This window comes from Mycena indigotica (assembly GCF_014461135.1).
Source record: "Mycena indigotica strain 171206Taipei chromosome Unknown Mind.scaff0012, whole genome shotgun sequence".
Lineage (NCBI taxonomy): Eukaryota > Fungi > Basidiomycota > Agaricomycetes > Agaricales > Mycenaceae > Mycena > Mycena indigotica.
In genome coordinates this window covers 2416437-2438764 of record NW_023503011.1, presented here as the reverse complement: position 1 = coordinate 2438764, position 22328 = coordinate 2416437, and the positions used below count along the sequence as shown (strand labels likewise).

At 56.3% G+C, this 22328-nt stretch overlaps 3 protein-coding genes across 3 annotated transcripts; all 3 read right to left on the bottom strand.

The window, feature by feature from the left end:
- Window positions 1-414: 414 nt before the first annotated feature.
- On the bottom strand, window positions 415-4371 carry MIND_01247400 (Clavaminate synthase-like protein; the record flags this gene model as incomplete). The annotated part of the gene is made up of 19 exons (XM_037368960.1): window positions 415-543; window positions 593-699; window positions 743-800; window positions 847-985; window positions 1033-1154; window positions 1195-1461; window positions 1511-2119; window positions 2172-2375; window positions 2431-2546; window positions 2590-2606; window positions 2649-2778; window positions 3010-3111; window positions 3165-3185; window positions 3234-3267; window positions 3319-3608; window positions 3657-3986; window positions 4033-4072; window positions 4132-4300; window positions 4346-4371. The coding sequence occupies 19 exons, from the start codon at window positions 4369-4371 to the stop codon at window positions 415-417; spliced, it is 2910 nt and encodes a 969-aa protein (XP_037214928.1).
- Window positions 4372-9048: 4677 nt separating this feature from the next.
- On the bottom strand, window positions 9049-10312 carry MIND_01247300 (Thymine dioxygenase; the record flags this gene model as incomplete). The annotated part of the gene is made up of 7 exons (XM_037368959.1): window positions 9049-9177; window positions 9227-9333; window positions 9376-9433; window positions 9480-9533; window positions 9655-9786; window positions 9829-10095; window positions 10145-10312. The coding sequence occupies 7 exons, from the start codon at window positions 10310-10312 to the stop codon at window positions 9049-9051; spliced, it is 915 nt and encodes a 304-aa protein (XP_037214927.1).
- Window positions 10313-17693: 7381 nt separating this feature from the next.
- On the bottom strand, window positions 17694-19038 carry MIND_01247200 (Clavaminate synthase-like protein; the record flags this gene model as incomplete). Its single annotated transcript, XM_037368958.1, has 7 exons — window positions 17694-17822; window positions 17872-17978; window positions 18021-18078; window positions 18125-18263; window positions 18311-18432; window positions 18473-18740; window positions 18800-19038. The coding sequence occupies 7 exons, from the start codon at window positions 19036-19038 to the stop codon at window positions 17694-17696; spliced, it is 1062 nt and encodes a 353-aa protein (XP_037214926.1).
- Between the last annotated feature and the right edge of the window lie 3290 nt (window positions 19039-22328).

Below are 22328 nucleotides of genomic sequence, written 5' to 3'. Positions count from 1 at the left end.
TTTGATGGTATTTCTGAGGTGCATTTTGCGCCGCTTTTACGCGATTCAAGGCTCATTTTTTTGCAGGTCCGGGCCGTTAGAGGGCGCTGGACGCGTTTTTGCGAGCTGGCTGGACTTGGTGGACTTGGGGCCCAAAAGACGCGTCGCGACGCGTGTTAATTAGCGTGTCTGGTAAAAATAGAAATGTATGGACTTTGCATTCTTTCGTGTCTGCCCGGAATGCCCGAGCCAGCCCAACCTCATGCCCCCCGCATCCATGCCCGAGAAGCCCACCAGACACGTCCAAAACCGTCCCCAAAGTCCAAATTTTCGCCCCACCAAGTTTATCCCGTGACTTTGAATAGGTCCGTGCGCCCAGAAAAGAGGTATATTAGAGGGGGCTCTCGCTCGCGCGACTTGGCGAGCGAGCGCGACTTAGCGTTGGAGCAAGCCGTGCGGGCACCAGTATGGTTTGACATGGGAAATAGAAACATATGAAGCCGGGCAGGAATTACGAGATCGCATGATGTGCTGAGGCCGCGCGTCCTCCGCAGGCACGCAGTTCTACACAGGACATCATCAGCGACCTTCAATCGGGGCACCGTTCACGCACATAGACGATCTCCAGACGCTCCGGCTTCCACGGCGCACCGTTGACCTCAACTGTACCAGCCGGCGCGCCGACGCGGTGTACGGCGCTGCGGACCGCGCCACGTGAGCCTGCGGGTAAGCCTTAGTTTTGCAAAAAGAGTCAGAAGCTCACCTCGCTGCAGCATGTCGCCCGCGTTGAGCAGCACCGCGCCAGGCACCGGGAGGATCGGCTGCCATGCACGCTCAGTCACGCGGGAGAGCGGAGGGAAAACGTACGTGGAACACGCCGGGCTTCTCGGGGTCCTCCACCTCGAGGCCCTCGACATCCCGCTGGAAGGTCAGCTGCAATGCGCCCGGGGTCGTATGCGCTGCAGCGCGCGTGATCAGGCCGGCGGCGATGGCCGATTCAGGGACACTGTCATTTTGTCAATGTGACGACTAGCGGGACGGACAATAGCGCACGGGTGGTACCGCACGAGGCGCAGATCATTTTCGCTACTGGTGCCGACGGCGAAGTGGTCGTCGGGAAGGCCCAGTGCGAGGGCGAGTCCACGGAAGACGGCGCTTTCGAGTGCGTGGCATTGCTGACGAGTTCAGCGAGTGAGGAGAGAGCGGAGGACACACCTCATACAGCCCCAAACAGCTCGCGCGGAAGCCGGTTTCCACCAGGCCGTCCGGCTTCTCGTCCAGCCATATGTTGGGCATACCCGCATTGTCTTTGCTCCCCAGCACAAAGCTCTCCTTCATGTCGGTGGGGTCCGGCAGCGCCAACTCCGCAGGCGTCGCGCGGTCCCGCCGCCCGACACAGAGAAAGCCGCGCGGGTAGGGCTGCATGGCGGGGCGCAGCGCGAGCAGCTTCGTGCCAAAAGGGAGGGAGAACCACTGTCTGGCCTAAACAATAGTGGTCAGCTCTAGTCAAACCATTGGGAGGGAGACACACCATTGCAAACGCCGTCTCCACCGCAGCCTGCTCCACCCCGTGGTTCACGACATACACAAATCCAGTCTCGTGCAGCGCCGCAAGCAGCTTGTCGGCGACGGCCTGGCGCCCAGCAGCGTCGTTCGCCTTGTCCAGAAACGGTGCAAAGTCGACGACGGGGATCTTCATCTTCAGGCGGTGGTGGTGTCGTCCAGAAAGAAAGACGACCTGTGGGAGGCCGCATGGCGCATCCGCACCCATTCCCGACTTCGCCGCGGGAGGCTTAACGTCCGCTCCCGGTCGGGAAGCCCAGCAGCATCTCGACGCGCGCTCATGGGCATGCGCGGAGGCAAGGGGGCCGTGGCGCCGGCCTGTGACGTGGCATGCGCACGTGTCGCGCTCGCTTATCACCCACCTTCCTTCCTTCTCCCGCTCACGACCCCGGCCCAGCTCGCAACGCGCCTGCCCGTACCGTTTCGCCAACAGCAGCCCGCGTGGGATCCAGATAAGCGCCGCGGACACAACACACGGCGCTGATGACAGCGAGCGCGCGGGGAAGTCCGGCGCGGGGTTGAGAGGAGCAAGCAACACCCGGCCTTTCGCGCCGAAAGCACGTGGTGCTCTCAAGTCCTACCCCGCTCGCCCGCTGCACCGACCGCGCCCGCGGCCCGATCCGGCCCACGCCACGTCCGCCTCCCGCCAAGAGACGCGCCGCTCGCCTCCCGCCAACGCCACGTCCACAAGCCGCCGGCCGGGGCCGCCAAACCAACGGCAGGTCCTGCCGAATCTGTCTACCGTCGCTAACTACTTCCTCCAGCCGCTTGCCGATTGGCTCCGAGACCCCCAACGGCCTCCCGCCCTCGCAGCCGTTCGAATCGCGCAGCCGCTTGGGAAGGACAAGACAGTCAGGGCAACGCCGCGATGATCAGCGAAACACACACCAAGCACCTGTCTGAAGACAAGACACGATAGGAAGACTTGAAAATGACGATTAGCACGCTGCAGGAGAGAGAGAGGCGCAGAGTGTTACCGTTACCTTCCGCGACCTGACATTGCGCTGACGACAAGTCAGCGACGCGCGGCTCGCCGAGAACACGCACCTCTGCCATTTGGCGACCTGGCAGCGTGTCAACAACGTTGACAAGGTATGGCTGCCCACGCGAATGCAATCCCTGACTTTTCCCCTAGAACGGGGTCCAATTCAAAGTCAGCACGCAAGTAAGGCGATGAAACGGGGACACACCGAACGACGCGTTGTGTTGGCGAGGAGTGGATGGACGTTGCCGGGGCTGCAAGCTGGTAAGCCTTGAAAACCTAGACATTGAGAAAAAATGACCAGAGAAACAGCCTCGACGTTCGCGAGCGTTCGGAGGCGAAAGGGAAGATAGGTTGGAACATACCTCCAGCAAAGACAATGATGAATGTCAAAGGCTACCCACGCGCCTTCAGCATTGACATCGACGGCACCACTCCGAACCATGGTAAGCAAACGAGCAAAAACAACGCGGGTGATGACTCACCTTTGGTCAACAAGCACCAGCCTCGACGATGGTCTCGAACAGAGCGGGCGGAGGCGGGCAACGGAGGAGCGGAAGGCGATACTGAGCGGACGACGACGGACTCTGTTGGGAACGACAGCTGGTGAGCAACAATACATCCAGCGGCGCAGACTCACCATTGACAACGGCGGACAGGTCTACAAAGAACAGTAGGCACGCGCCATTGTCAATGTCTGACCACGCACCTTCAGCCTCGATGTCGACGACACCACTCTGAGTCTTAGCAACAACGGTAAGCACATGAGTAAAACAACGATGGTGACGACTCACCTTTGGCCAACATGCACCACTGCAGCACCAGGCTGGACCACGGTATCGAAAGGAGGAGCTCGTCACAAGGCGGGCAGCGACCGGCAGGGTATGTACAGAGATATCCCCGGGCTGCTGGGTCCCGACGGGCAGCGACAGCGAGGGCGGCACGTCGGAGTCAGGGAGCGTGGGAGAACATCCGGCGCTCGGGTACGAAGACCCGAGCACGTGCCAAAAGTCAACCACCACCGCTTTCCCCGTTGCTTCCCCGCTCGCAAATCGCGATACCGCCAAGCGCCGAGCGACGAACGCTGTTGGAAAAAGGTCAGAAACATGGCCGACGTAGGCAGGCCACGTACCTCCGCCTCCAAAAACACTGAAAATGCGGGGGTGCGGCCTAGAAGGGCGGTTAGCGTGCCTCGACGATGGTCTCGAACAGAGCGGGCGGAGGCGGGCAGCCGCATCCATGGCCGTCCGCCGGGGCCGGAGACATTCAACGCTGGGCCACAGCGGGAAGCGCGAGCGAAAGAGGGCTGTGGGAGTCAGGAAGAGGGAGCGTGGGAGGACATTCGGCGCTCGGGTGCGAAGACCCGAGCACGTGCCAAAAGTCAACCACCACACAAAACCCTTCTCCCCGCTGCTCCTCCGCTCGCCAATCGCGATCTCGCTGCGCTGAGCGACAAACGACGCTGGAAAGAGGTCAGCAACATGGCCTCGGAAGGCAGTGACACACACCTCCGCCGCCAACAACACCAAACATCCCCCGGAGTGCGGCCTAGAAAGGGTGGTCAGCGTGGAGATCGTGAGGGACAACGAGACTGGCAAACGATGGACCGAGGCAAAGCTGGACACTGTGAAGAGGTCAGTGAGCAAATCAGGAAAGGGAACGATAACTTCGGGGGCAAGGGCAATGACGCGCGCGAAGTCAACGAATTGAGGCTCCGGGGCGAAAGTGTCGGATGGGGGAGGGAAAGAGAGACGGGCGCGACGTTGACAGCCCGTGCTAGTTCTTATAGGCGTGGAGCTCGCTTAAGGTTGGTTGACATACCGCCCGAGCTGGACCGCCGCTGACATGTCGGAACTTCTTAGAAATGGAGCGGTGTCGGTTTCCAAGCCGCAACCGGAGCTATTTTAAGTATCAAACTCGAACTACCTCTGAGGGTAAAATGGTAAAATGGCTAACAACGCTTTAGAGTGCAAACTGATGAAAGAGCTTGCAGTGAATTGAAATGTGTGCAAGTTGAAGTGCGCGAGACCGAAATCGCTGGCGCAACGACTTACGACAGATGCCATGTGTTATGCTGACGCAGTGCGGAGAGTCGCTTCGCAACGTGCGCTTTACAAAGCGGAAATCAGTGTGGACACCAGAAATGATTTGAGGAGATCGGATGATTCTAGGCCCGCGGAGCCAATCAGAGTTGTCTTCAGGGTAAAATCGAACTATTAATATGTTTCCTATCATTCATCGGGCTTGATGTCTATTCCATCTTCGCTGGGCACAAGAAACAGCATAGACTACCTTCGGTTAAATTCAACAGGATCACATGCAGCGATAAGCCTCGGGACATCTGGGCGCGGTTGAGCATAGGATCCGCCTTCGCCCGTCTGAATTGACCGTATCGACGCGTGTGGAAGTGACAGAGTCCGAGTCGTGCCGGAAGAATTGCCCAATCAGGCATCCAGTGTTATTGGTGATGGCGCCAAAAAAGTGTGAGTCCCCAGCAGCTACTCAGGACAAGACATATTTCACCAGTGAGGCGCGAGAAACGCGTCATTCTGGCATCTGTTTTGGCGGAAATTGGGTACAAAAAAAAAATTTCCAAGGGATGAAAGAAGAAAAAGACTGAACCGCGCGGTGTCGAAAACAACAGAGAGGGAGCGCAGCTGTACCAAGATTCTACAGAGGTTGTCTGCCCTCGGGGATTCATCAGGGTAAGCCCGGGCGGCCTGTCACCGGTGTCTTGATATTCTTTGTGGGCTGCTTCTCTTGCGTGATCACGAAGCGGAGACCCTGATCATGAAATGAAACCCTGAATACTTCGCCGTTCGGCGTTCGTCCTTCCCCGAGGGTTACAAAGTTTTCGGTCAACTTGGATATATTCCAAAAATAGTCTGCCGGCAATGGCGCAACCTGCATATGGTTACCAATAATAACTGCCCGCAACTTCAACACCTGTCCTAACACCTTATTCTGCACTTCCCCTCTGACTGCACGGGCACCAAACCCTGCCCCTGACGCGTCGCATGACGCGCCATCACGATGGCGTGCGCGCGGCCGGCATCAGTATGCTGTGTCGTAACCACTTTCCGAGCCGGTATCACCCCGGGCAGCGGATTCATTCATTAGGGAACGATGGCGCCGCTCCTTCACTGAGCGCCGCTGACTGACGCTGACCGATGCTGACGGCCACCCTGGCAACAATCACCCTCGGGCCATCATTTCTCCGCAGGCCGTTCGCCGCTTCTTCACCGCCTTGACGGCATCTTCATTCGCCGCGCCGAGAATTCCCCGACCCTTGATGTGATACCCTGAAGGGATCAAATCATAAACAAGGTCACGCACTTCTCTCCTTGTCTTCGCTCCACCACCACCCCCTTCTTGCTGCTCGTCGCACCCGCCGTCCGCCAAGGTATGATACGCCTCCCCGTCGTTCTTCTCGTTGCTCATTGCCGGCTTCAGGTCAATCTCGACGGTGGGGTGGGCTCTTTGCTTGTTTCGGCGGGCTCGCCTCCAACAACGACTCTGCCGCTGCTGCTCAGGGCACTCATGTCAAGACTCCGTGTCAGTCCAGACTCGTCTGTCCGGACCATTCACTAACTTTTGACCAGACTCTGTCCTTTCAGGGCTGCCCTCCAGCCATTCGCGCTGTGTATCCGAGTCAGCGTGAAGTCGCCTGGGCGCGCTCCCTTTGGTCTGTTGTCTGGGGGCAAGCCTCGAGCCATTATTGATGGATGCCGCCGTTCACGCTGTGTATTCGGTCAAGAGAAGTGCAAGGGTTGTCGGTATGTCTGGTCATCTTGCACTTGCGTTATGTTGCTAATGTTAACATAGCCACTGTCTGTCGCTGTGCTGCCAGTGTCAAAGGCATCGGTGTCCCGCGACTGTAGGGTCTGCATATCCAAGGCATCCACCGCCGAACAGCTCATGGTCGGTTCTCTCCATATATGGTATGACAAAGCTCTGACTCTCGAGCTTAGATTCAGGGACATCATTCATCGCAGAGGGGGAACTTCTGCTTGTCCGTCAAATCTCTACTCGTACATTGCCGCGCTTCACATTTGGTCCCCCTATTGACCCAAGTTCAGCTTCTATCTTGTCGTTATCCAGCGCAAAAAGGGAGGGGGAACCTCTGCTCGTATGACGGACATGTGCTGGTAAGTCATCGGTGCTGCTTGATGCTATGATATTAATGCGCGGCATAGATATGTTCCGTCTCTAGCTACACCACCCCGGAACTCTATCGGTACGTAGTCGTCACTGTCGCCGCATGATTTGGTGTTGATGTCAGCCTCAGATTCATCGTCGTTGTCATCAAAGTGGCTGCACTTGACAATTCAGAGGGGGAACCTCTGCTCGTCCGTCAAATGTCTACCGGTACGTTGTTGTCGTTCATATTTTGTCTGATATTCATCTCAAACTTAGCTTCGATCTTGTTATTATTGACCGCAAAACGGATATGTGCTGCACCACCATCCCCGACCCTCTGCTCCGGTGATCAAGCTCTATCGGTACGTTGTTGCCGCTGTTGCCGTATGATCTTGTGTTGATGTCGGCTTAAGATCCATGGTCGTTGCCATCGATGTGATACCCCGCGCTGTCATCAGAGGGGGAACCTCTGCTCGTAGCAGTGGTATGTCATCTTGTTTGCTTATCCGTGTGCCTTGCATTGATTTTTGAAGTCCTCTGACATGATACTCAGCGTTGTTGCTGTTGTTGATCCTCGTTACCTGAGCGCGGTAAGCTGTCACCGTTGTGGGGATGTTGTTTGAAGCTGATTTTATCCTCAGATCTCTGGGGGACCTCCTGGCCGAACCGGCTGCTGCCATCGGCAATGAGCGGCATATCATGATTTGATGCGATCATCAGATTTTGATGGTATTTTCGGGGTGCGTTTTGGCGCCATTTTTTCTGTATTCAAGGCTCAAATTTTCGCAGGTCCGGGCCGCCGGAGGCATGTGAAACGCCTTGGCTCTCAACTCTGCGTTGACAGCTGTTGCTGTCTCTCCCCTTCCGCCGTCGCTGTCAAACGCCCCAGATTTCACGGTCACCTTCCTTTTCGGGCCTGCCGATGGACGGATCAATGATATCATCATATTTTGATGGTATTTCCGGGGTACGTTTTGGCACTCACTTTTTGCAATTCAAAGCTCAATTTTTCCCAGGTCCAGGCCGCCGGAGGCCCGTGTCACGGCCTGACTATCAACCGTTGCGGGCACAGTGGTTCCACCACTGTTGCCAGTGCCAAATCAGTCGTTGCTCATCGTCGGGCTCACCTATTGTCGGCATCGTGTCACCCGACATCACCGGTGCTTCGCCCGCGATCGCGGCGCCTTTACCTTGTCCCTCAACGCCAATGCACACCCGCTCTGCCACGGCTTTCCTCGAAACCCTTTGCTTCGCCCCCGCCCCCCGCTTATCCTCCTCCCGCGACCCCTGCCGAGCCGTTTGCCGATTGAGGCTTTGCCATGGCCTCGCTTCCGGCTCGCACCGGCAGCATTTACCATCTTCCCCGCTCGCCTTGCCTTCCTGCCCGCAGCGCATTGCCAACGTTGCGGTTTCAGACTTCGGCCTTACCTCGCTCACTCCTCCGACCCCTTGCTTGCCGTTGCGGTCACCTCCAGCCTTGTCCTCTGCCCGCGCTGAGTCGCCGCCGACCCATGCCGAGCGGTCTTCCAGTTCAGACTCCGCCAAGCCCTTGCTCGCTGCCCGCGTTGACCACGCGACCCTGCCTTGCGATGCCGATGTCTCCATGACATACTCCACCCTCCGCGTTATTCTCCTCCTCGGCCCTCCCCGCGACCTTCTCCGCTCTTGCTGCGCGGACTGTCTTTGCGGCTCCACATCATCCACCCAACCTTCATGCTCCCTGCCTTACCGCCCATCCCGGCCGTCGCTACCCACGACCATCGCGGCCTTATCTTGTGTTGACCGGCACCTCTTGTGCCCTTAACTTTGATGGTATTTCTGAGGTGCATTTTGCGCCGCTTTTACGCGATTCAAGGCTCATTTTTTTGCAGGTCCGGGCCGCCGGAGGCCAACATACCGGCCCGACTGGCAACGCTGCCGGCACAGTGTTGCCCACTGTTGCGCCGTGTTGGGCGGGAGACGCTAGAGACGGCTTTATGACGCGTCGCAACGCGTGTTAGATGGCGATGGCTGGGCTGCGGAGGTGTTTTGCGTTGCGGCGCGCGTGTTAGAGGGCGCTGGACGCGTTTTTGCGAGCTGGCTGGACTTGGTGGACTTGTGCCCAAAAGACGCGTCGCGACGCGTGTTAATTAGCGTGTCTGGTAAAAATAGAAATGTATGGACTTTGCATTCTTTCGTGTCTGCCCGGAATGCCCGAGCCAGCCCAACCTCATGCCCCCCGCATCCATGCCCGAGAAGCCCACCAGACACGTCCAAAACCGTCCCCAAAGTCCAAATTTTCGCCCCACCAAGTTTATCCCGTGACTTTGAATAGGTCCGTGCGCCCAGAAAAGAGGTATATTAGAGGGGGCTCTCGCTCGCGCGACTTGGCGAGCGAGCGCGACTTAGCGTTGGAGCAAGCCGTGCGGGCACCAGTATGGTTTGACATGGGAAATAGAAACATATGAAGCCGGGCAGGAATTACGAGATCGCATGATGTGCTGAGGCCGCGCGTCCTCCGCAGGCACGCAGTTCTACACAGGACATCATCAGCGACCTTCAATCGGGGCACCGTTCACGCACATAGACGATCTCCAGACGCTCCGGCTTCCACGGCGCACCGTTGACCTCAACTGTACCAGCCGGCGCGCCGACGCGGTGTACGGCGCTGCGGACCGCGCCACGTGAGCCTGCGAGTGAGCCTTAGTTTTCAAAAAGAATCAGAAGCTTACCTCGCTGCAGCATGTCGCCCGCGTTGAGCAGCACCGCGCCAGGCACCGGGAGGATCGGCTGCCATGCACGCTCAGTCACGCGGGAGAGCGGAGGGAAAACGTACGTGGAACACGCCGGGCTTCTCGGGGTCCTCCACCTCGAGGCCCTCGACATCCCGCTGGAAGGTCAGCTGCAATGCGCCCGGGGTCGTATGCGCTGCAGCCGCGTGATCAGGCCGGCGGCGATGGCCGATTCAGGGACACTGTCATTTTGTCAATGTGACGACTAGCGGGACGGACAATAGCGCACGGGTGGTACCGCACGAGGCGCAGATCATTTTCGCTACTGGTGCCGACGGCGAAGTGGTCGTCGGGAAGGCCCAGTGCGAGGGCGAGTCCACGGAAGACGGCGCTTTCGAGTGCGTGGCATTGCTGACGAGTTCAGCGAGTGAGGAGAAAGGGAGAAGGACACACCTCATACAGCCCCAAACAGCTCGCGCGGAAGCCGGTTTCCACCAGGCCGTCCGGCTTCTCGTCCAGCCATATGTTGGGCATACCCGCATTGTCTTTGCTCCCCAGCACAAAGCTCTCCTTCATGTCGGTGGGGTCCGGCAGCGCCAACTCCGCAGGCGTCGCGCGGTCCCGCCGCCCGACACAGAGAAAGCCGCGCGGGTAGGGCTGCATGGCGGGGCGCAGCGCGAGCAGCTTCGTGCCAAAAGGGAGGGAGAACCACTGTCTGGCCTGACAGTACAGCGTCGGCTCTAGTCGAACGATGGGGAGGGAGACACACCATCGCAAACGCCGTCTCCACCGCAGCCTGCTCCACCCCGTGGTTCACGACATACACGAACCCCGTCTCGTGCAGCGCCGCAAGCAGCTTGTCGGCGACGGCCTGGCGCCCAGCAGCGTCGTTCGCCTTGTCCAGAAACGGTGCAAAGTCGACGACGGGGATCTTCATCTTCAGGCGGTGGTGGTGTCGTCCAGAAAGAAAGACGACCTGTGGGAGGCCGCGTGGCGCATCCGCACCCATTCCCGACTTCGCCGCGGGAGGCTTAACGTCCGCTCCCGGTCGGGAAGCCCAGCAGCATCTCGACGCGCGCTCATGGGCATGCGCGGAGGCAAGGGGGCCGTGGCGCCGGCCTGTGACGTGGCATGCGCTCGCTTATCACCCACCTTCCTTCCTTCTCCCGCTCACGACCCCGGCCCAGCTCGCAACGCGCCTGCCCGTACCGTTTCGCCAACAGCAGCCCGCGTGGGATCCAGATAAGCGCCGCGGACACAACACACGGCGCTGATGACAGCGAGCGCGCGGGGAAGTCCAGCGTGGGGTTGAGAGGAGCAAGCAACACCCGGCCTTTCGCGCCGAAAGCACGTGGTGCTCTCAAGTCCTACCCCGCTCGCCCGCTGCACCGACCGCGCCCGCGGCCCGATCCGGCCCACGCCACGTCCGCCTCCCGCCAAGAGACGCGCCGCTCGCCTCCCGCCAACGCCACGTCCACAAGCCGCCGGCCGGGGCCGCCAAACCAACGGCAGGTCCTGCCGAATCTGTCTACCGTCGCTAACTACTTCCTCCAGCCGCTTGCCGATTGGCTCCGAGACCCCCCAACGGCCTCCCGCCCTCGCAGCCGTTCGAATCGCGCAGCCGCTTGGGAAGGACAAGACAGTCAGGGCAACGCCGCGATGATCAGCGAAACACACACCAAGCACCTGTCTGAAGACAAGACACGATAGGAAGACTTGAAAATGACGATTAGCACGCTGCAGGAGAGAGAGAGGCGCAGAGTGTTACCGTTACCTTCCGCGACCTGACATTGCGCTGACGACAAGTCAGCGACGCGCGGCTCGCCGAGAACACGCACCTCTGCCATTTGGCGACCTGGCAGCGTGTCAACAACGTTGACAAGGTATGGCTGCCCACGCGAATGCAATCCCTGACTTTTCCCCTAGAACGGGGTCCAATTCAAAGTCAGCACGCAAGTAAGGCGATGAAACGGGGACACACCGAACGACGCGTTGTGTTGGCGAGGAGTGGATGGACGTTGCCGGGGCTGCAAGCTGGTAAGCCTTGAAAACCTAGACATTGAGAAAAAATGACCAGAGAAACAGCCTCGACGTTCGCGAGCGTTCGGAGGCGAAAGGGAAGATAGGTTGGAACATACCTCCAGCAAAGACAATGATGAATGTCAAAGGCTACCCACGCGCCTTCAGCATTGACATCGACGGCACCACTCCGAACCATGGTAAGCAAACGAGCAAAAACAACGCGGGTGATGACTCACCTTTGGTCAACAAGCACCAGCCTCGACGATGGTCTCGAACAGAGCGGGCGGAGGCGGGCAACGGAGGAGCGGAAGGCGATACTGAGCGGACGACGACGGACTCTGTTGGGAACGACAGCTGGTGAGCAACAATACATCCAGCGGCGCAGACTCACCATTGACAACGGCGGACAGGTCTACAAAGAACAGTAGGCACGCGCCATTGTCAATGTCTGACCACGCACCTTCAGCCTCGATGTCGACGACACCACTCTGAGTCTTAGCAACAACGGTAAGCACATGAGTAAAACAACGATGGTGACGACTCACCTTTGGCCAACATGCACCACTGCAGCACCAGGCTGGACCACGGTATCGAAAGGAGGAGCTCGTCACAAGGCGGGCAGCGACCGGCAGGGTATGTACAGAGATATCCCCGGGCTGCTGGGTCCCGACGGGCAGCGACAGCGAGGGCGGCACGTCGGAGTCAGGGAGCGTGGGAGAACATCCGGCGCTCGGGTACGAAGACCCGAGCACGTGCCAAAAGTCAACCACCACCGCTTTCCCCGTTGCTTCCCCGCTCGCAAATCGCGATACCGCCAAGCGCCGAGCGACGAACGCTGTTGGAAAAAGGTCAGAAACATGGCCGACGTAGGCAGGCCACGTACCTCCGCCTCCAAAAACACTGAAAATGCGGGGGTGCGGCCTAGAAGGGCGGTTAGCGTGCCTCGACGATGGTCTCGAACAGAGCGGGCGGAGGCGGGCAGCCGCATCCATGGCCGTCCGCCGGGGCCGGAGACATCCAACGCTGGGCCACAGCGGGAAGCGCGAGCGAAAGAGGGCTGTGGGAGTCAGGAAGAGGGAGCGTGGGAGGACATTCGGCGCTCGGGTGCGAAGACCCGAGCACGTGCCAAAAGTCAACCACCACACAAAACCCTTCTCCCCGCTGCTCCTCCGCTCGCCAATCGCGATCTCGCTGCGCTGAGCGACAAACGACGCTGGAAAGAGGTCAGCAACATGGCCTCGGAAGGCAGTGACACACACCTCCGCCGCCAACAACACCAAACATCCCCCGGAGTGCGGCCTAGAAAGGGTGGTCAGCGTGGAGATCGTGAGGGACAACGAGACTGGCAAACGATGGACCGAGGCAAAGCTGGACACTGTGAAGAGGTCAGTGAGCAAATCAGGAAAGGGAACGATAACTTCGGGGGCAAGGGCAATGACGCGCGCGAAGTCAACGAATTGAGGCTCCGGGGCGAAAGTGTCGGATGGGGGGAGGGAAAGAGAGACGGGCGCGACGTTGACAGCCCGTGCTAGTTCTTATAGGCGTGGAGCTCGCTTAAGGTTGGTTGACATACCGCCCGAGCTGGACCGCCGCTGACATGTCGGAACTTCTTAGAAATGGAGCGGTGTCGGTTTCCAAGCCGCAACCGGAGCTATTTTAAGTATCAAACTCGAACTACCTCTGAGGGTAAAATGGTAAAATGGCTAACAACGCTTTAGAGTGCAAACTGATGAAAGAGCTTGCAGTGAATTGAAATGTGTGCAAGTTGAAGTGCGCGAGACCGAAATCGCTGGCGCAACGACTTACGACAGATGCCATGTGTTATGCTGACGCAGTGCGGAGAGTCGCTTCGCAACGTGCGCTTTACAAAGCGGAAATCAGTGTGGACACCAGAAATGATTTGAGGAGATCGGATGATTCTAGGCCCGCGGAGCCAATCAGAGTTGTCTTCAGGGTAAAATCGAACTATTAATATGTTTCCTATCATTCATCGGGCTTGATGTCTATTCCATCTTCGCTGGGCACAAGAAACAGCATAGACTACCTTCGGTTAAATTCAACAGGATCACATGCAGCGATAAGCCTCGGGACATCTGGGCGCGGTTGAGCATAGGATCCGCCTTCGCCCGTCTGAATTGACCGTATCGACGCGTGTGGAAGTGACAGAGTCCGAGTCGTGCCGGAAGAATTGCCCAATCAGGCATCCAGTGTTATTGGTGATGGCGCCAAAAAAGTGTGAGTCCCGAGCAGCTACTCAGGACAAGACATATTTCACCAGTGAGGCGCGAGAAACGCGTCATTCTGGCATCTGTTTTGGCGGAAATTGGGTACAAAAAAAAAATTTCCAAGGGATGAAAGAAGAAAAAGACTGAACCGCGCGGTGTCGAAAACAACAGAGAGGGAGCGCAGCTGTACCAAGATTCTACAGAGGTTGTCTGCCCTCGGGGATTCATCAGGGTAAGCCCGGGCGGCCTGTCACCGGTGTCTTGATATTCTTTGTGGGCTGCTTCTCTTGCGTGATCACGAAGCGGAGACCCTGATCATGAAATGAAACCCTGAATACTTCGCCGTTCGGCGTTCGTCCTTCCCCGAGGGTTACAAAGTTTTCGGTCAACTTGGATATATTCCAAAAATAGTCTGCCGGCAATGGCGCAACCTGCATATGGTTACCAATAATAACTGCCCGCAACTTCAACACCTGTCCTAACACCTTCCCCCTCTTGATTCTGCACTTCCCCTCTGACTGCACGGGCACCAAACCCTGCCCCTGACGCGTCGCATGACGCGCCATCACGATGGCGTGCGCGCGGCCGGCATCAGTATGCTGTGTCGTAACCACTTTCCGAGCCGGTATCACCCCGGGCAGCGGATTCATTCATTAGGGAACGATGGCGCCGCTCCTTCACTGAGCGCCGCTGACTGACGCTGACCGATGCTGACGGCCACCCTGGCAACAATCACCCTCGGGCCATCATTTCTCCGCAGGCCGTTCGCCGCTTCTTCACCGCCTTGACGGCATCTTCATTCGCCGCGCCGAGAATTCCCCGACCCTTGATGTGATACCCTGAAGGGATCAAATCATAAACAAGGTCACGCACTTCTCTCCTTGTCTTCGCTCCACCACCACCCCTTCTTGCTGCTCGTCGCACCCGCCGTCCGCCAAGGTATGATACGCCTCCCCGTCGTTCTTCTCGTTGCTCATTGCCGGCTTCAGGTCAATCTCGACGGTGGGGTGGGCTCTTTGCTTGTTTCGGCGGGCTCGCCTCCAACAACGACTCTGCCGCTGCTGCTCAGGGCACTCATGTCAACACTCCGTGTCAGTCCAGACTCGTCTGTCCGGACCATTCACTAACTTTTGACCAGACTCTGTCCTTTCAGGGCTGCCCTCCAGCCATTCGCGCTGTGTATCCGAGTCAGCGTGAAGTCGCCTGGGCGCGCCCCCTTTGGTCTGTTGTCTGGGGGCAAGCCTCGAGCCATTATTGATGGATGCCGCCGTTCACGCTGTGTATTCGGTCAAGAGAAGTGCAAGGGTTGTCGGTATGTCTGGTCATCTTGCACTTGCGTTATGTTGCTAATGTTAACATAGCCACTGTCTGTCGCTGTGCTGCCAGTGTCAAAGGCATCGGTGTCCCGCGACTGTAGGGTCTGCATATCCAAGGCATCCACCGCCCAACAGCTCATGGTCGGTTCTCTCCATATATGGTATGACAAAGCTCTGACTCTCGAGCTTAGATTCAGGGACATCATTCATCGCAGAGGGGGAACTTCTGCTTGTCCGTCAAATCTCTACTCGTACATTGCCGCTTCACATTTGGTCCCCCTATTGACCCAAGTTCAGCTTCTATCTTGTCGTTATCCAGCGCAAAAAGGGAGGGGGAACCTCTGCTCGTATGACGGACATGTGCTGGTAAGTCATCGGTGCTGCTTGATGCTATGATATTAATGCGCGGCATAGATATGTTCCGTCTCTAGCTACACCACCCCGGAACTCTATCGGTACGTAGTCGTCACTGTCGCCGCATGATTTGGTGTTGATGTCAGCCTCAGATTCATCGTCGTTGTCATCAAAGTGGCTGCACTTGACAATTCAGAGGGGGAACCTCTGCTCGTCCGTCAAATGTCTACCGGTGCGTTGTTGTCGTTCATATTTTGTCTGATATTCATCTCAAACTTAGCTTCGATCTTGTTATTATTGACCGCAAAACGGATATGTGCTGCACCACCATCCCCGACCCTCTGCTCCGGTGATCAAGCTCTATCGGTACGTTGTTGCCGCTGTTGCCGTATGATCTTGTGTTGATGTCGGCTTAAGATCCATGGTCGTTGCCATCGATGTGATACCCCGCGCTGTCATCAGAGGGGGAACCTCTGCTCGTAGCAGTGGTATGTCATCTTGTTTGCTTATCCGTGTGCCTTGCATTGATTTTTGAAGTCCTCTGACATGATACTCAGCGTTGTTGCTGTTGTTGATCCTCGTTACCTGATGGGGAACGTCTGATCCGGCGCGCGGTAAGCTGTCACCGTTGTGGGGATGTTGTTTGAAGCTGATTTTATCCTCAGATCTCTGGGGGACCTCTGCTGGCCGAACCGGCTGCTGCCATCGGCAATGAGCGGCATATCATGATTTGATGCGATCATCAGATTTTGATGGTATTTTCGGGGTGCGTTTTGGCGCCATTTTTTCTGTATTCAAGGCTCAAATTTTCGCAGGTCCGGGCCGCCGGAGGCATGTGAAACGCCTTGGCTCTCAACTCTGCGTTGACAGCTGTTGCTGTCTCTCCCCTTCCGCCGTCGCTGTCAAACGCCCCAGATTTCACGGTCACCTTCCTTTTCGGGCCTGCCGATGGACGGATCAATGATATCATCATATTTTGATGGTATTTCCGGGGTACGTTTTGGCACTCACTTTTTGCAATTCAAAGCTCAATTTTTCCCAGGTCCAGGCCGCCGGAGGCCCGTGTCACGGCCTGACTATCAACCGTTGCGGGCACAGTGGTTCCACCACTGTTGCCAGTGCCAAATCAGTCGTTGCTCATCGTCGGGCTCACCTATTGTCGGCATCGTGTCACCCGACATCACCGGTGCTTCGCCCGCGATCGCGGCGCCTTTACCTTGTCCCTCAACGCCAATGCACACCCGCTCTGCCACGGCTTTCCTCGAAACCCTTTGCTTCGCCCCCGCCCCCCTTTATCCTCCTCCCGCGACCCCTGCCGAGCCGTTTGCCGATTGAGGCTTTGCCATGGCCTCGCTTCCGGCTCGCACCGGCAGCATTTACCATCTTCCCCGCTCGCCTTGCCTTCCTGCCCGCAGCGCATTGCCAACGTTGCGGTTTCAGACTTCGGCCTTACCTCGCTCACTCCTCCGACCCCTTGCTTGCCGTTGCGGTCACCTCCAGCCTTGTCCTCTGCCCGCGCTGAGTCGCCGCCGACCCATGCCGAGCGGTCTTCCAGTTCAGACTCCGCCAAGCCCTTGCTCGCTGCCCGCGTTGACCCTGCCTTGCGATGCCGATGTCTCCACGACATACTCCACCCTCCGCGTTATTCTCCTCCTCGGCCATCCCCGCGACCTTCTCCGCTCTTGCTGCGCGGACTGTCTTTGCGGCTCCACATCATCCACCCAACCTTCATGCTCCCTGCCTTACCGCCCATCCCGGCCGTCGCTACCCACGACCATCGCGGCCTTATCTTGTGTTGACCGGCACCTCTTGTGCCCTTAACTTTGATGGTATTTCTGAGGTGCATTTTGCGCCGCTTTTACGCGATTCAAGGCTCATTTTTTTGCAGGTCCGGGCCGCCGGAGGCCAACATACCGCCCCGACTGGCAACGCTGCCGGCACAGTGTTGCCCACTGTTGCGCCGTGTTGGGCGGGAGACGCTAGAGACGGCTTTATGACGCGTCGCAACGCGTGTTAGATGGCGATGGCTGGGCTGCGGAGGTGTTTTGCGTTGCGGCGCGCGTGCTAGAGGGCGCTGGACGCGTTTTTGCGAGCTGGCTGGACTTGGTGGACTTGTGCCCAAAAGACGCGTCGCGACGCGTGTTAATTAGCGTGTCTGGTAAAAATAGAAATGTATGGACTTTGCATTCTTTCGTGTCTGCCCGGAATGCCCGAGCCAGCCCAACCTCATGCCCCCCGCATCCATGCCCGAGAAGCCCACCAGACACGTCCAAAACCGTCCCCAAAGTCCAAATTTTCGCCCCACCAAGTTTATCCCGTGACTTTGAATAGGTCCGTGCGCCGAGAAAAGAGGTATATTAGAGGGGGCTCTCGCTCGCGCGACTTGGCGAGCGAGCGCGACTTAGCGTTGGAGCAAGCCGTGCGGGCACCAGTATGGTTTGACATGGGAAATAGAAACATATGAAGCCGGGCAGGAATTACGAGATCGCATGATGTGCTGAGGCCGCGCGTCCTCCGCAGGCACGCAGTTCTACACAGGACATCATCAGCGACCTTCAATCGGGGCACCGTTCACGCACATAGACGATCTCCAGACGCTGCGGCTTCCACGGCGCACCGTTGACCTCAACTGTACCAGCCGGCGCGCCGACGCGGTGTACGGCGCTGCGGACCGCGCCACGTGAGCCTGCGAGTGAGCCTTAGTTTTCAAAAAGAATCAGAAGCTTACCTCGCTGCAGCATGTCGCCCGCGTTAAGCAGCACCGCGCCAGGCACCGGGAGGATCGGCTGCCATGCACGCTCAGTCACGCGGGAGAGCGGAGGGAAAACGTACGTGGAACACGCCGGGCTTCTCGGGGTCCTCCACCTCGAGGCCCTCGACATCCCGCTGGAAGGTCAGCTGCAATGCGCCCGGGGTCGTATGCGCTGCAGCGCGCGTGATCAGGCCGGCGGCGATGGCCGATGCAGGGACACTGTCATTTTGTCAATGTGACGACTAGCGGGACGGACAATAGCGCACGGGTGGTACCGCACGAGGCGCAGATCATTTTCGCTACTGGTGCCGACGGCGAAGTGGTCGTCGGGAAGGCCCAGTGCGAGGGCGAGTCCACGGAAGACGGCGCTTTCGAGTGCGTGGCATTGCTGACGAGTTCAGCGAGTGAGGAGAGAGCGGAGGACACACCTCATACAGCCCCAAACAGCTCGCGCGGAAGCCGGTTTCCACCAGGCCGTCCGGCTTCTCGTCCAGCCATATGTTGGGCATACCCGCATTGTCTTTGCTCCCCAGCACAAAGCTCTCCTTCATGTCGGTGGGGTCCGGCAGCGCCAACTCCGCAGGCGTCGCGCGGTCCCGCCGCCCGACACAGAGAAAGCCGCGCGGGTAGGGCTGCATGGCGGGGCGCAGCGCGAGCAGCTTCGTGCCAAAAAGGGAGGGAGAACCACTGTCTGGCCTAAACAACAGTGGTCAGCTCTAGTCAAACCATTGGGAGGGAGACACACCATTGCAAACGCCGTCTCCACCGCAGCCTGCTCCACCCCGTGGTTCACGACATACACAAATCCAGTCTCGTGCAGCGCCGCAAGCAGCTTGTCGGCGACGGCCTGGCGTGCAGCAGCGTCGTCAGCCTTGTCGAGAAACGGTGCAAAGTCGACGACGGGAATCTTCATCTTCAGTCGGTGGTGGTGTCGTCCAGAAAGAAAGACGACCTGTGGGAGGCCGCGTGGCGCATCCTTGCCGTCCGCACCCATTCCCGCCTTCGCCGCGGGCAGCTTAACGTCCGCTCCCGGTCGGGAAGCCCAGCAGCATCTCGACGCGCGCTCATGGGCATGCGCGGAGGCAAGGGGCGTGGTGCCGGCCACGTGGCTGCGCGGCAGCAGATCGCGGCTCCCTTGATCGATAAGCGATTTTTCGGCCCTTCACATTGTCACAATGAGACTGCAAATGAACGGGGCGTTGCAATCCTCTAAGTGCACATATGTAATAACTGGGTAAATATATAAATGGTCCTCCTTTTTGACAGAGAAAAGGACTTTTCGTAGCCTCAATATTAGATCAAAGATGGTATGGAAGGTTTTGGACCACAATATTAGGTAAGTTTGATGCCTGCCAGTGGTTATATAACCCCTCTGAAACTCACGAGTCATATATTAGCCTCTAAAGTGCTATAAATACACTGTCTGATCACTGTTGTGACTGATTACATTACCAACTATCACTGTCTTGGCATATTTTGAGGGGTAAAATATATCGTGATATGGATTATAGTAGGGTGCTGTAATGCACAAAACATTACTCACACCAGTTTCGAAACACCCCCCATTTTGAAACAGTTTCTGGCCGGCTGGTCCGCGGACATTCGGCAGCTCAGAACAGCGCCGGCTATCATAATCCCAAGGCACACTATAGGCTAAGCCCTACTGGAGCAGCAGTGGAGCCCCACTACTGTGAAAACCCATCTGCCCGGCCTTCCGCCAGTAACTTGAAGTGCAGGTGATATTGGGAGGGCATCAAGCCCTGACAGGGCATCATGTGTTGGTTTTGAAACCGGGTCAGCTAGCCGCGGCTTTCAAAACTCTGTAAGGGCAACCCTGGAGGCCTGAGATCAAGGTCGAGCAGGGGAGGATCCAAAGTGTGAACATTAGTAAGCAAATACAAACGAAGCTGACCTAGCAGGGGAGGATCCAAAGAGAAGAAACTCTAAGGGTCCGCCTGCTAGGGAGCTGACTATATACTAAGGCTTCTCACGAGTGTCACGGATAAATACCTGTACTCTACCTGCGGGTAATTTAGGCTTCAAAACCAATACCTGCATTTGCAGCATCCGTGGGAAAACAGGTACCTGTACTCACGGATACGGGTACCTGCACGGGTTATCCACGGGTATTTTGAATAAAATATTAGGATACTGAGGTATATTGACAATATTAAGAGCTTATATAGAATATAGTATCAAGTAATATACTGATATGGACACTACAGGGCATAAGAAGACTGTAGTGACTGGAATATATAGAAGATAATGAAAATTAAGATCTTCCAGAGTCATACCTGTACTCTTGGCATCCGTGGGAAACGGATACCTGTATCCGCGGATGTCAAACCTGCGGATGTTTTCCTGCAGGTACCTGTGCAAACATCCGCGGGTGTTGACACTCGTGCGGAGCTTTACTATATACTGCTTGTCCGCAGCTGCTGCTATTGGGCACAGAAGGCCTGGGCGGCATCGCAGGCAAGGTCCCAGGGTGACTGTTGGGGGGGGGGGGCTTTGACAGATTGGTGATTGTGGGGGCAAGATGGAGGGCGGAACCGGACCGGAATTGGAGACGTCTCTGAGGGCCGAAAGGGAGGTTCCCCTGACAAACTCACATGTGTTTCAAAACCGGTTTTGAAACTGTTTCAAAACCACACTCACTCACAGCACCCTAGACTACAGCATATCATATTGTTCAGCCCAAAAGGATATCATCTTCATATCCTGGCCGATATATCTAAAATATATTCTGCACTACTAACAAGACCTATGCAAACTCTCAACACTTAAAAGACTTAAGCAAAGAAACTGAGAGGGACCAGAGAGAAGGAACAGAGAAGCAAGCAACAGAGCTAGATCAACAGGAACTAATACAGAGGCTTATATAGACTGATAGCCTAGGAGCTAGCAGCTCTAATTAAGAGACAAGTCAAGAGAGAAACAGAAAGGAACAGGAAGAGACAAGGGAAATGAAAACTAAGAGGTGACTATTGTATATAGCTACTGACTGAGTGGTGAGTCACATGACAGGCGTGACAAAGCTTGTGACCATATATGGTACAGTGCCAATCCCTACTCACTGTGGTATTGATCCATCCAGCATTTTCTTTTTGATTTTTCATGCGACCTGAGAAAATGATAAGAAAAATTACATTTTCATTTTAGCTTCTTTTTTCTGTTTTCATGAAACATATCACTGCCAAATACATAACCACCTACCTGTCAAACCCTGGGTTCAAGAAACCTTTTTCTTTGCCTTTTAAATCTTTTATTCTGGCCCTGGTTGATAAGATAAGACAAGGAGGAGATAAGATGGACAATAAGATGGTGATTGGATCATCAGATGTCAATGCTAATGTTGATTTACAGCATGGAGTTGGACATGAGGTAGACAGCACATAAAGGCATAGCTCAAGTATGATGTCATTGCCTCCCGTATTCAGCATGGTAAACATATGATAGTAGTGTATATAAGTAGAATAGATTTTGTCTTGTACCCTAGTCTTTAAATTACATCATCTTTACAATATCTTTTCACGGTGCTTCTTGCTTGCCTTCACTGGCCAACTGGCATCCTCTGAATTTGTGTTGTTTGTAACACTACCATAAATACTTAAGTTAGATACACAGTAGAAAAAACCAGTGTGACATTTGATTTCTTTAGTTCTTGTATATTCAGAGTGAATTTATAGCTGGTAAGTAAACTCCGCGGTGGACTGCGTTAGACCAGATGTATCTTGGATCTTTATAGAGAGCATCTAAAGTGATGGATGGGAAGCTGTTATTGCAATCAAAACCTAATCAACAATGTCCAGTGACAGTCGATCCTGCAACTTAAGTATTGCCAAGCTACTATTATTCACCCCAGCATGGTGAATAGCACTGATAGGAGATACATCTATATAGTCTAGAGTGCCTGGAGAGAAGGTGAGACTTTCAATGCTGGGATGCCCCGGAAGAATTTGTTGGACAAGGCCATAAGGGCAGTATACTGTCTTGAGTTTGGGAAGTGCAGCAGGCGAAAAGCACAGTTGGTGTCAATCTGACCCATCTCACTTCCAAATACTGTGGTTGGGGCTGTGCTAGCTCTCAACTGTGCCACAGGCAGGATAATATCCACAATTGGGCAAACAATAGAAAAGACCACAGAAGGGAGCCACTGCTGCATAAGAGATCTTATATTACTATGATTGACAAGTCCTGTCTGGGTCGAAGTGCTGATGGCCATTGGCTGGTAATGATTTATGACATATGATGAACAGGTCTTCAAGCTGGGCTAGGCAATGG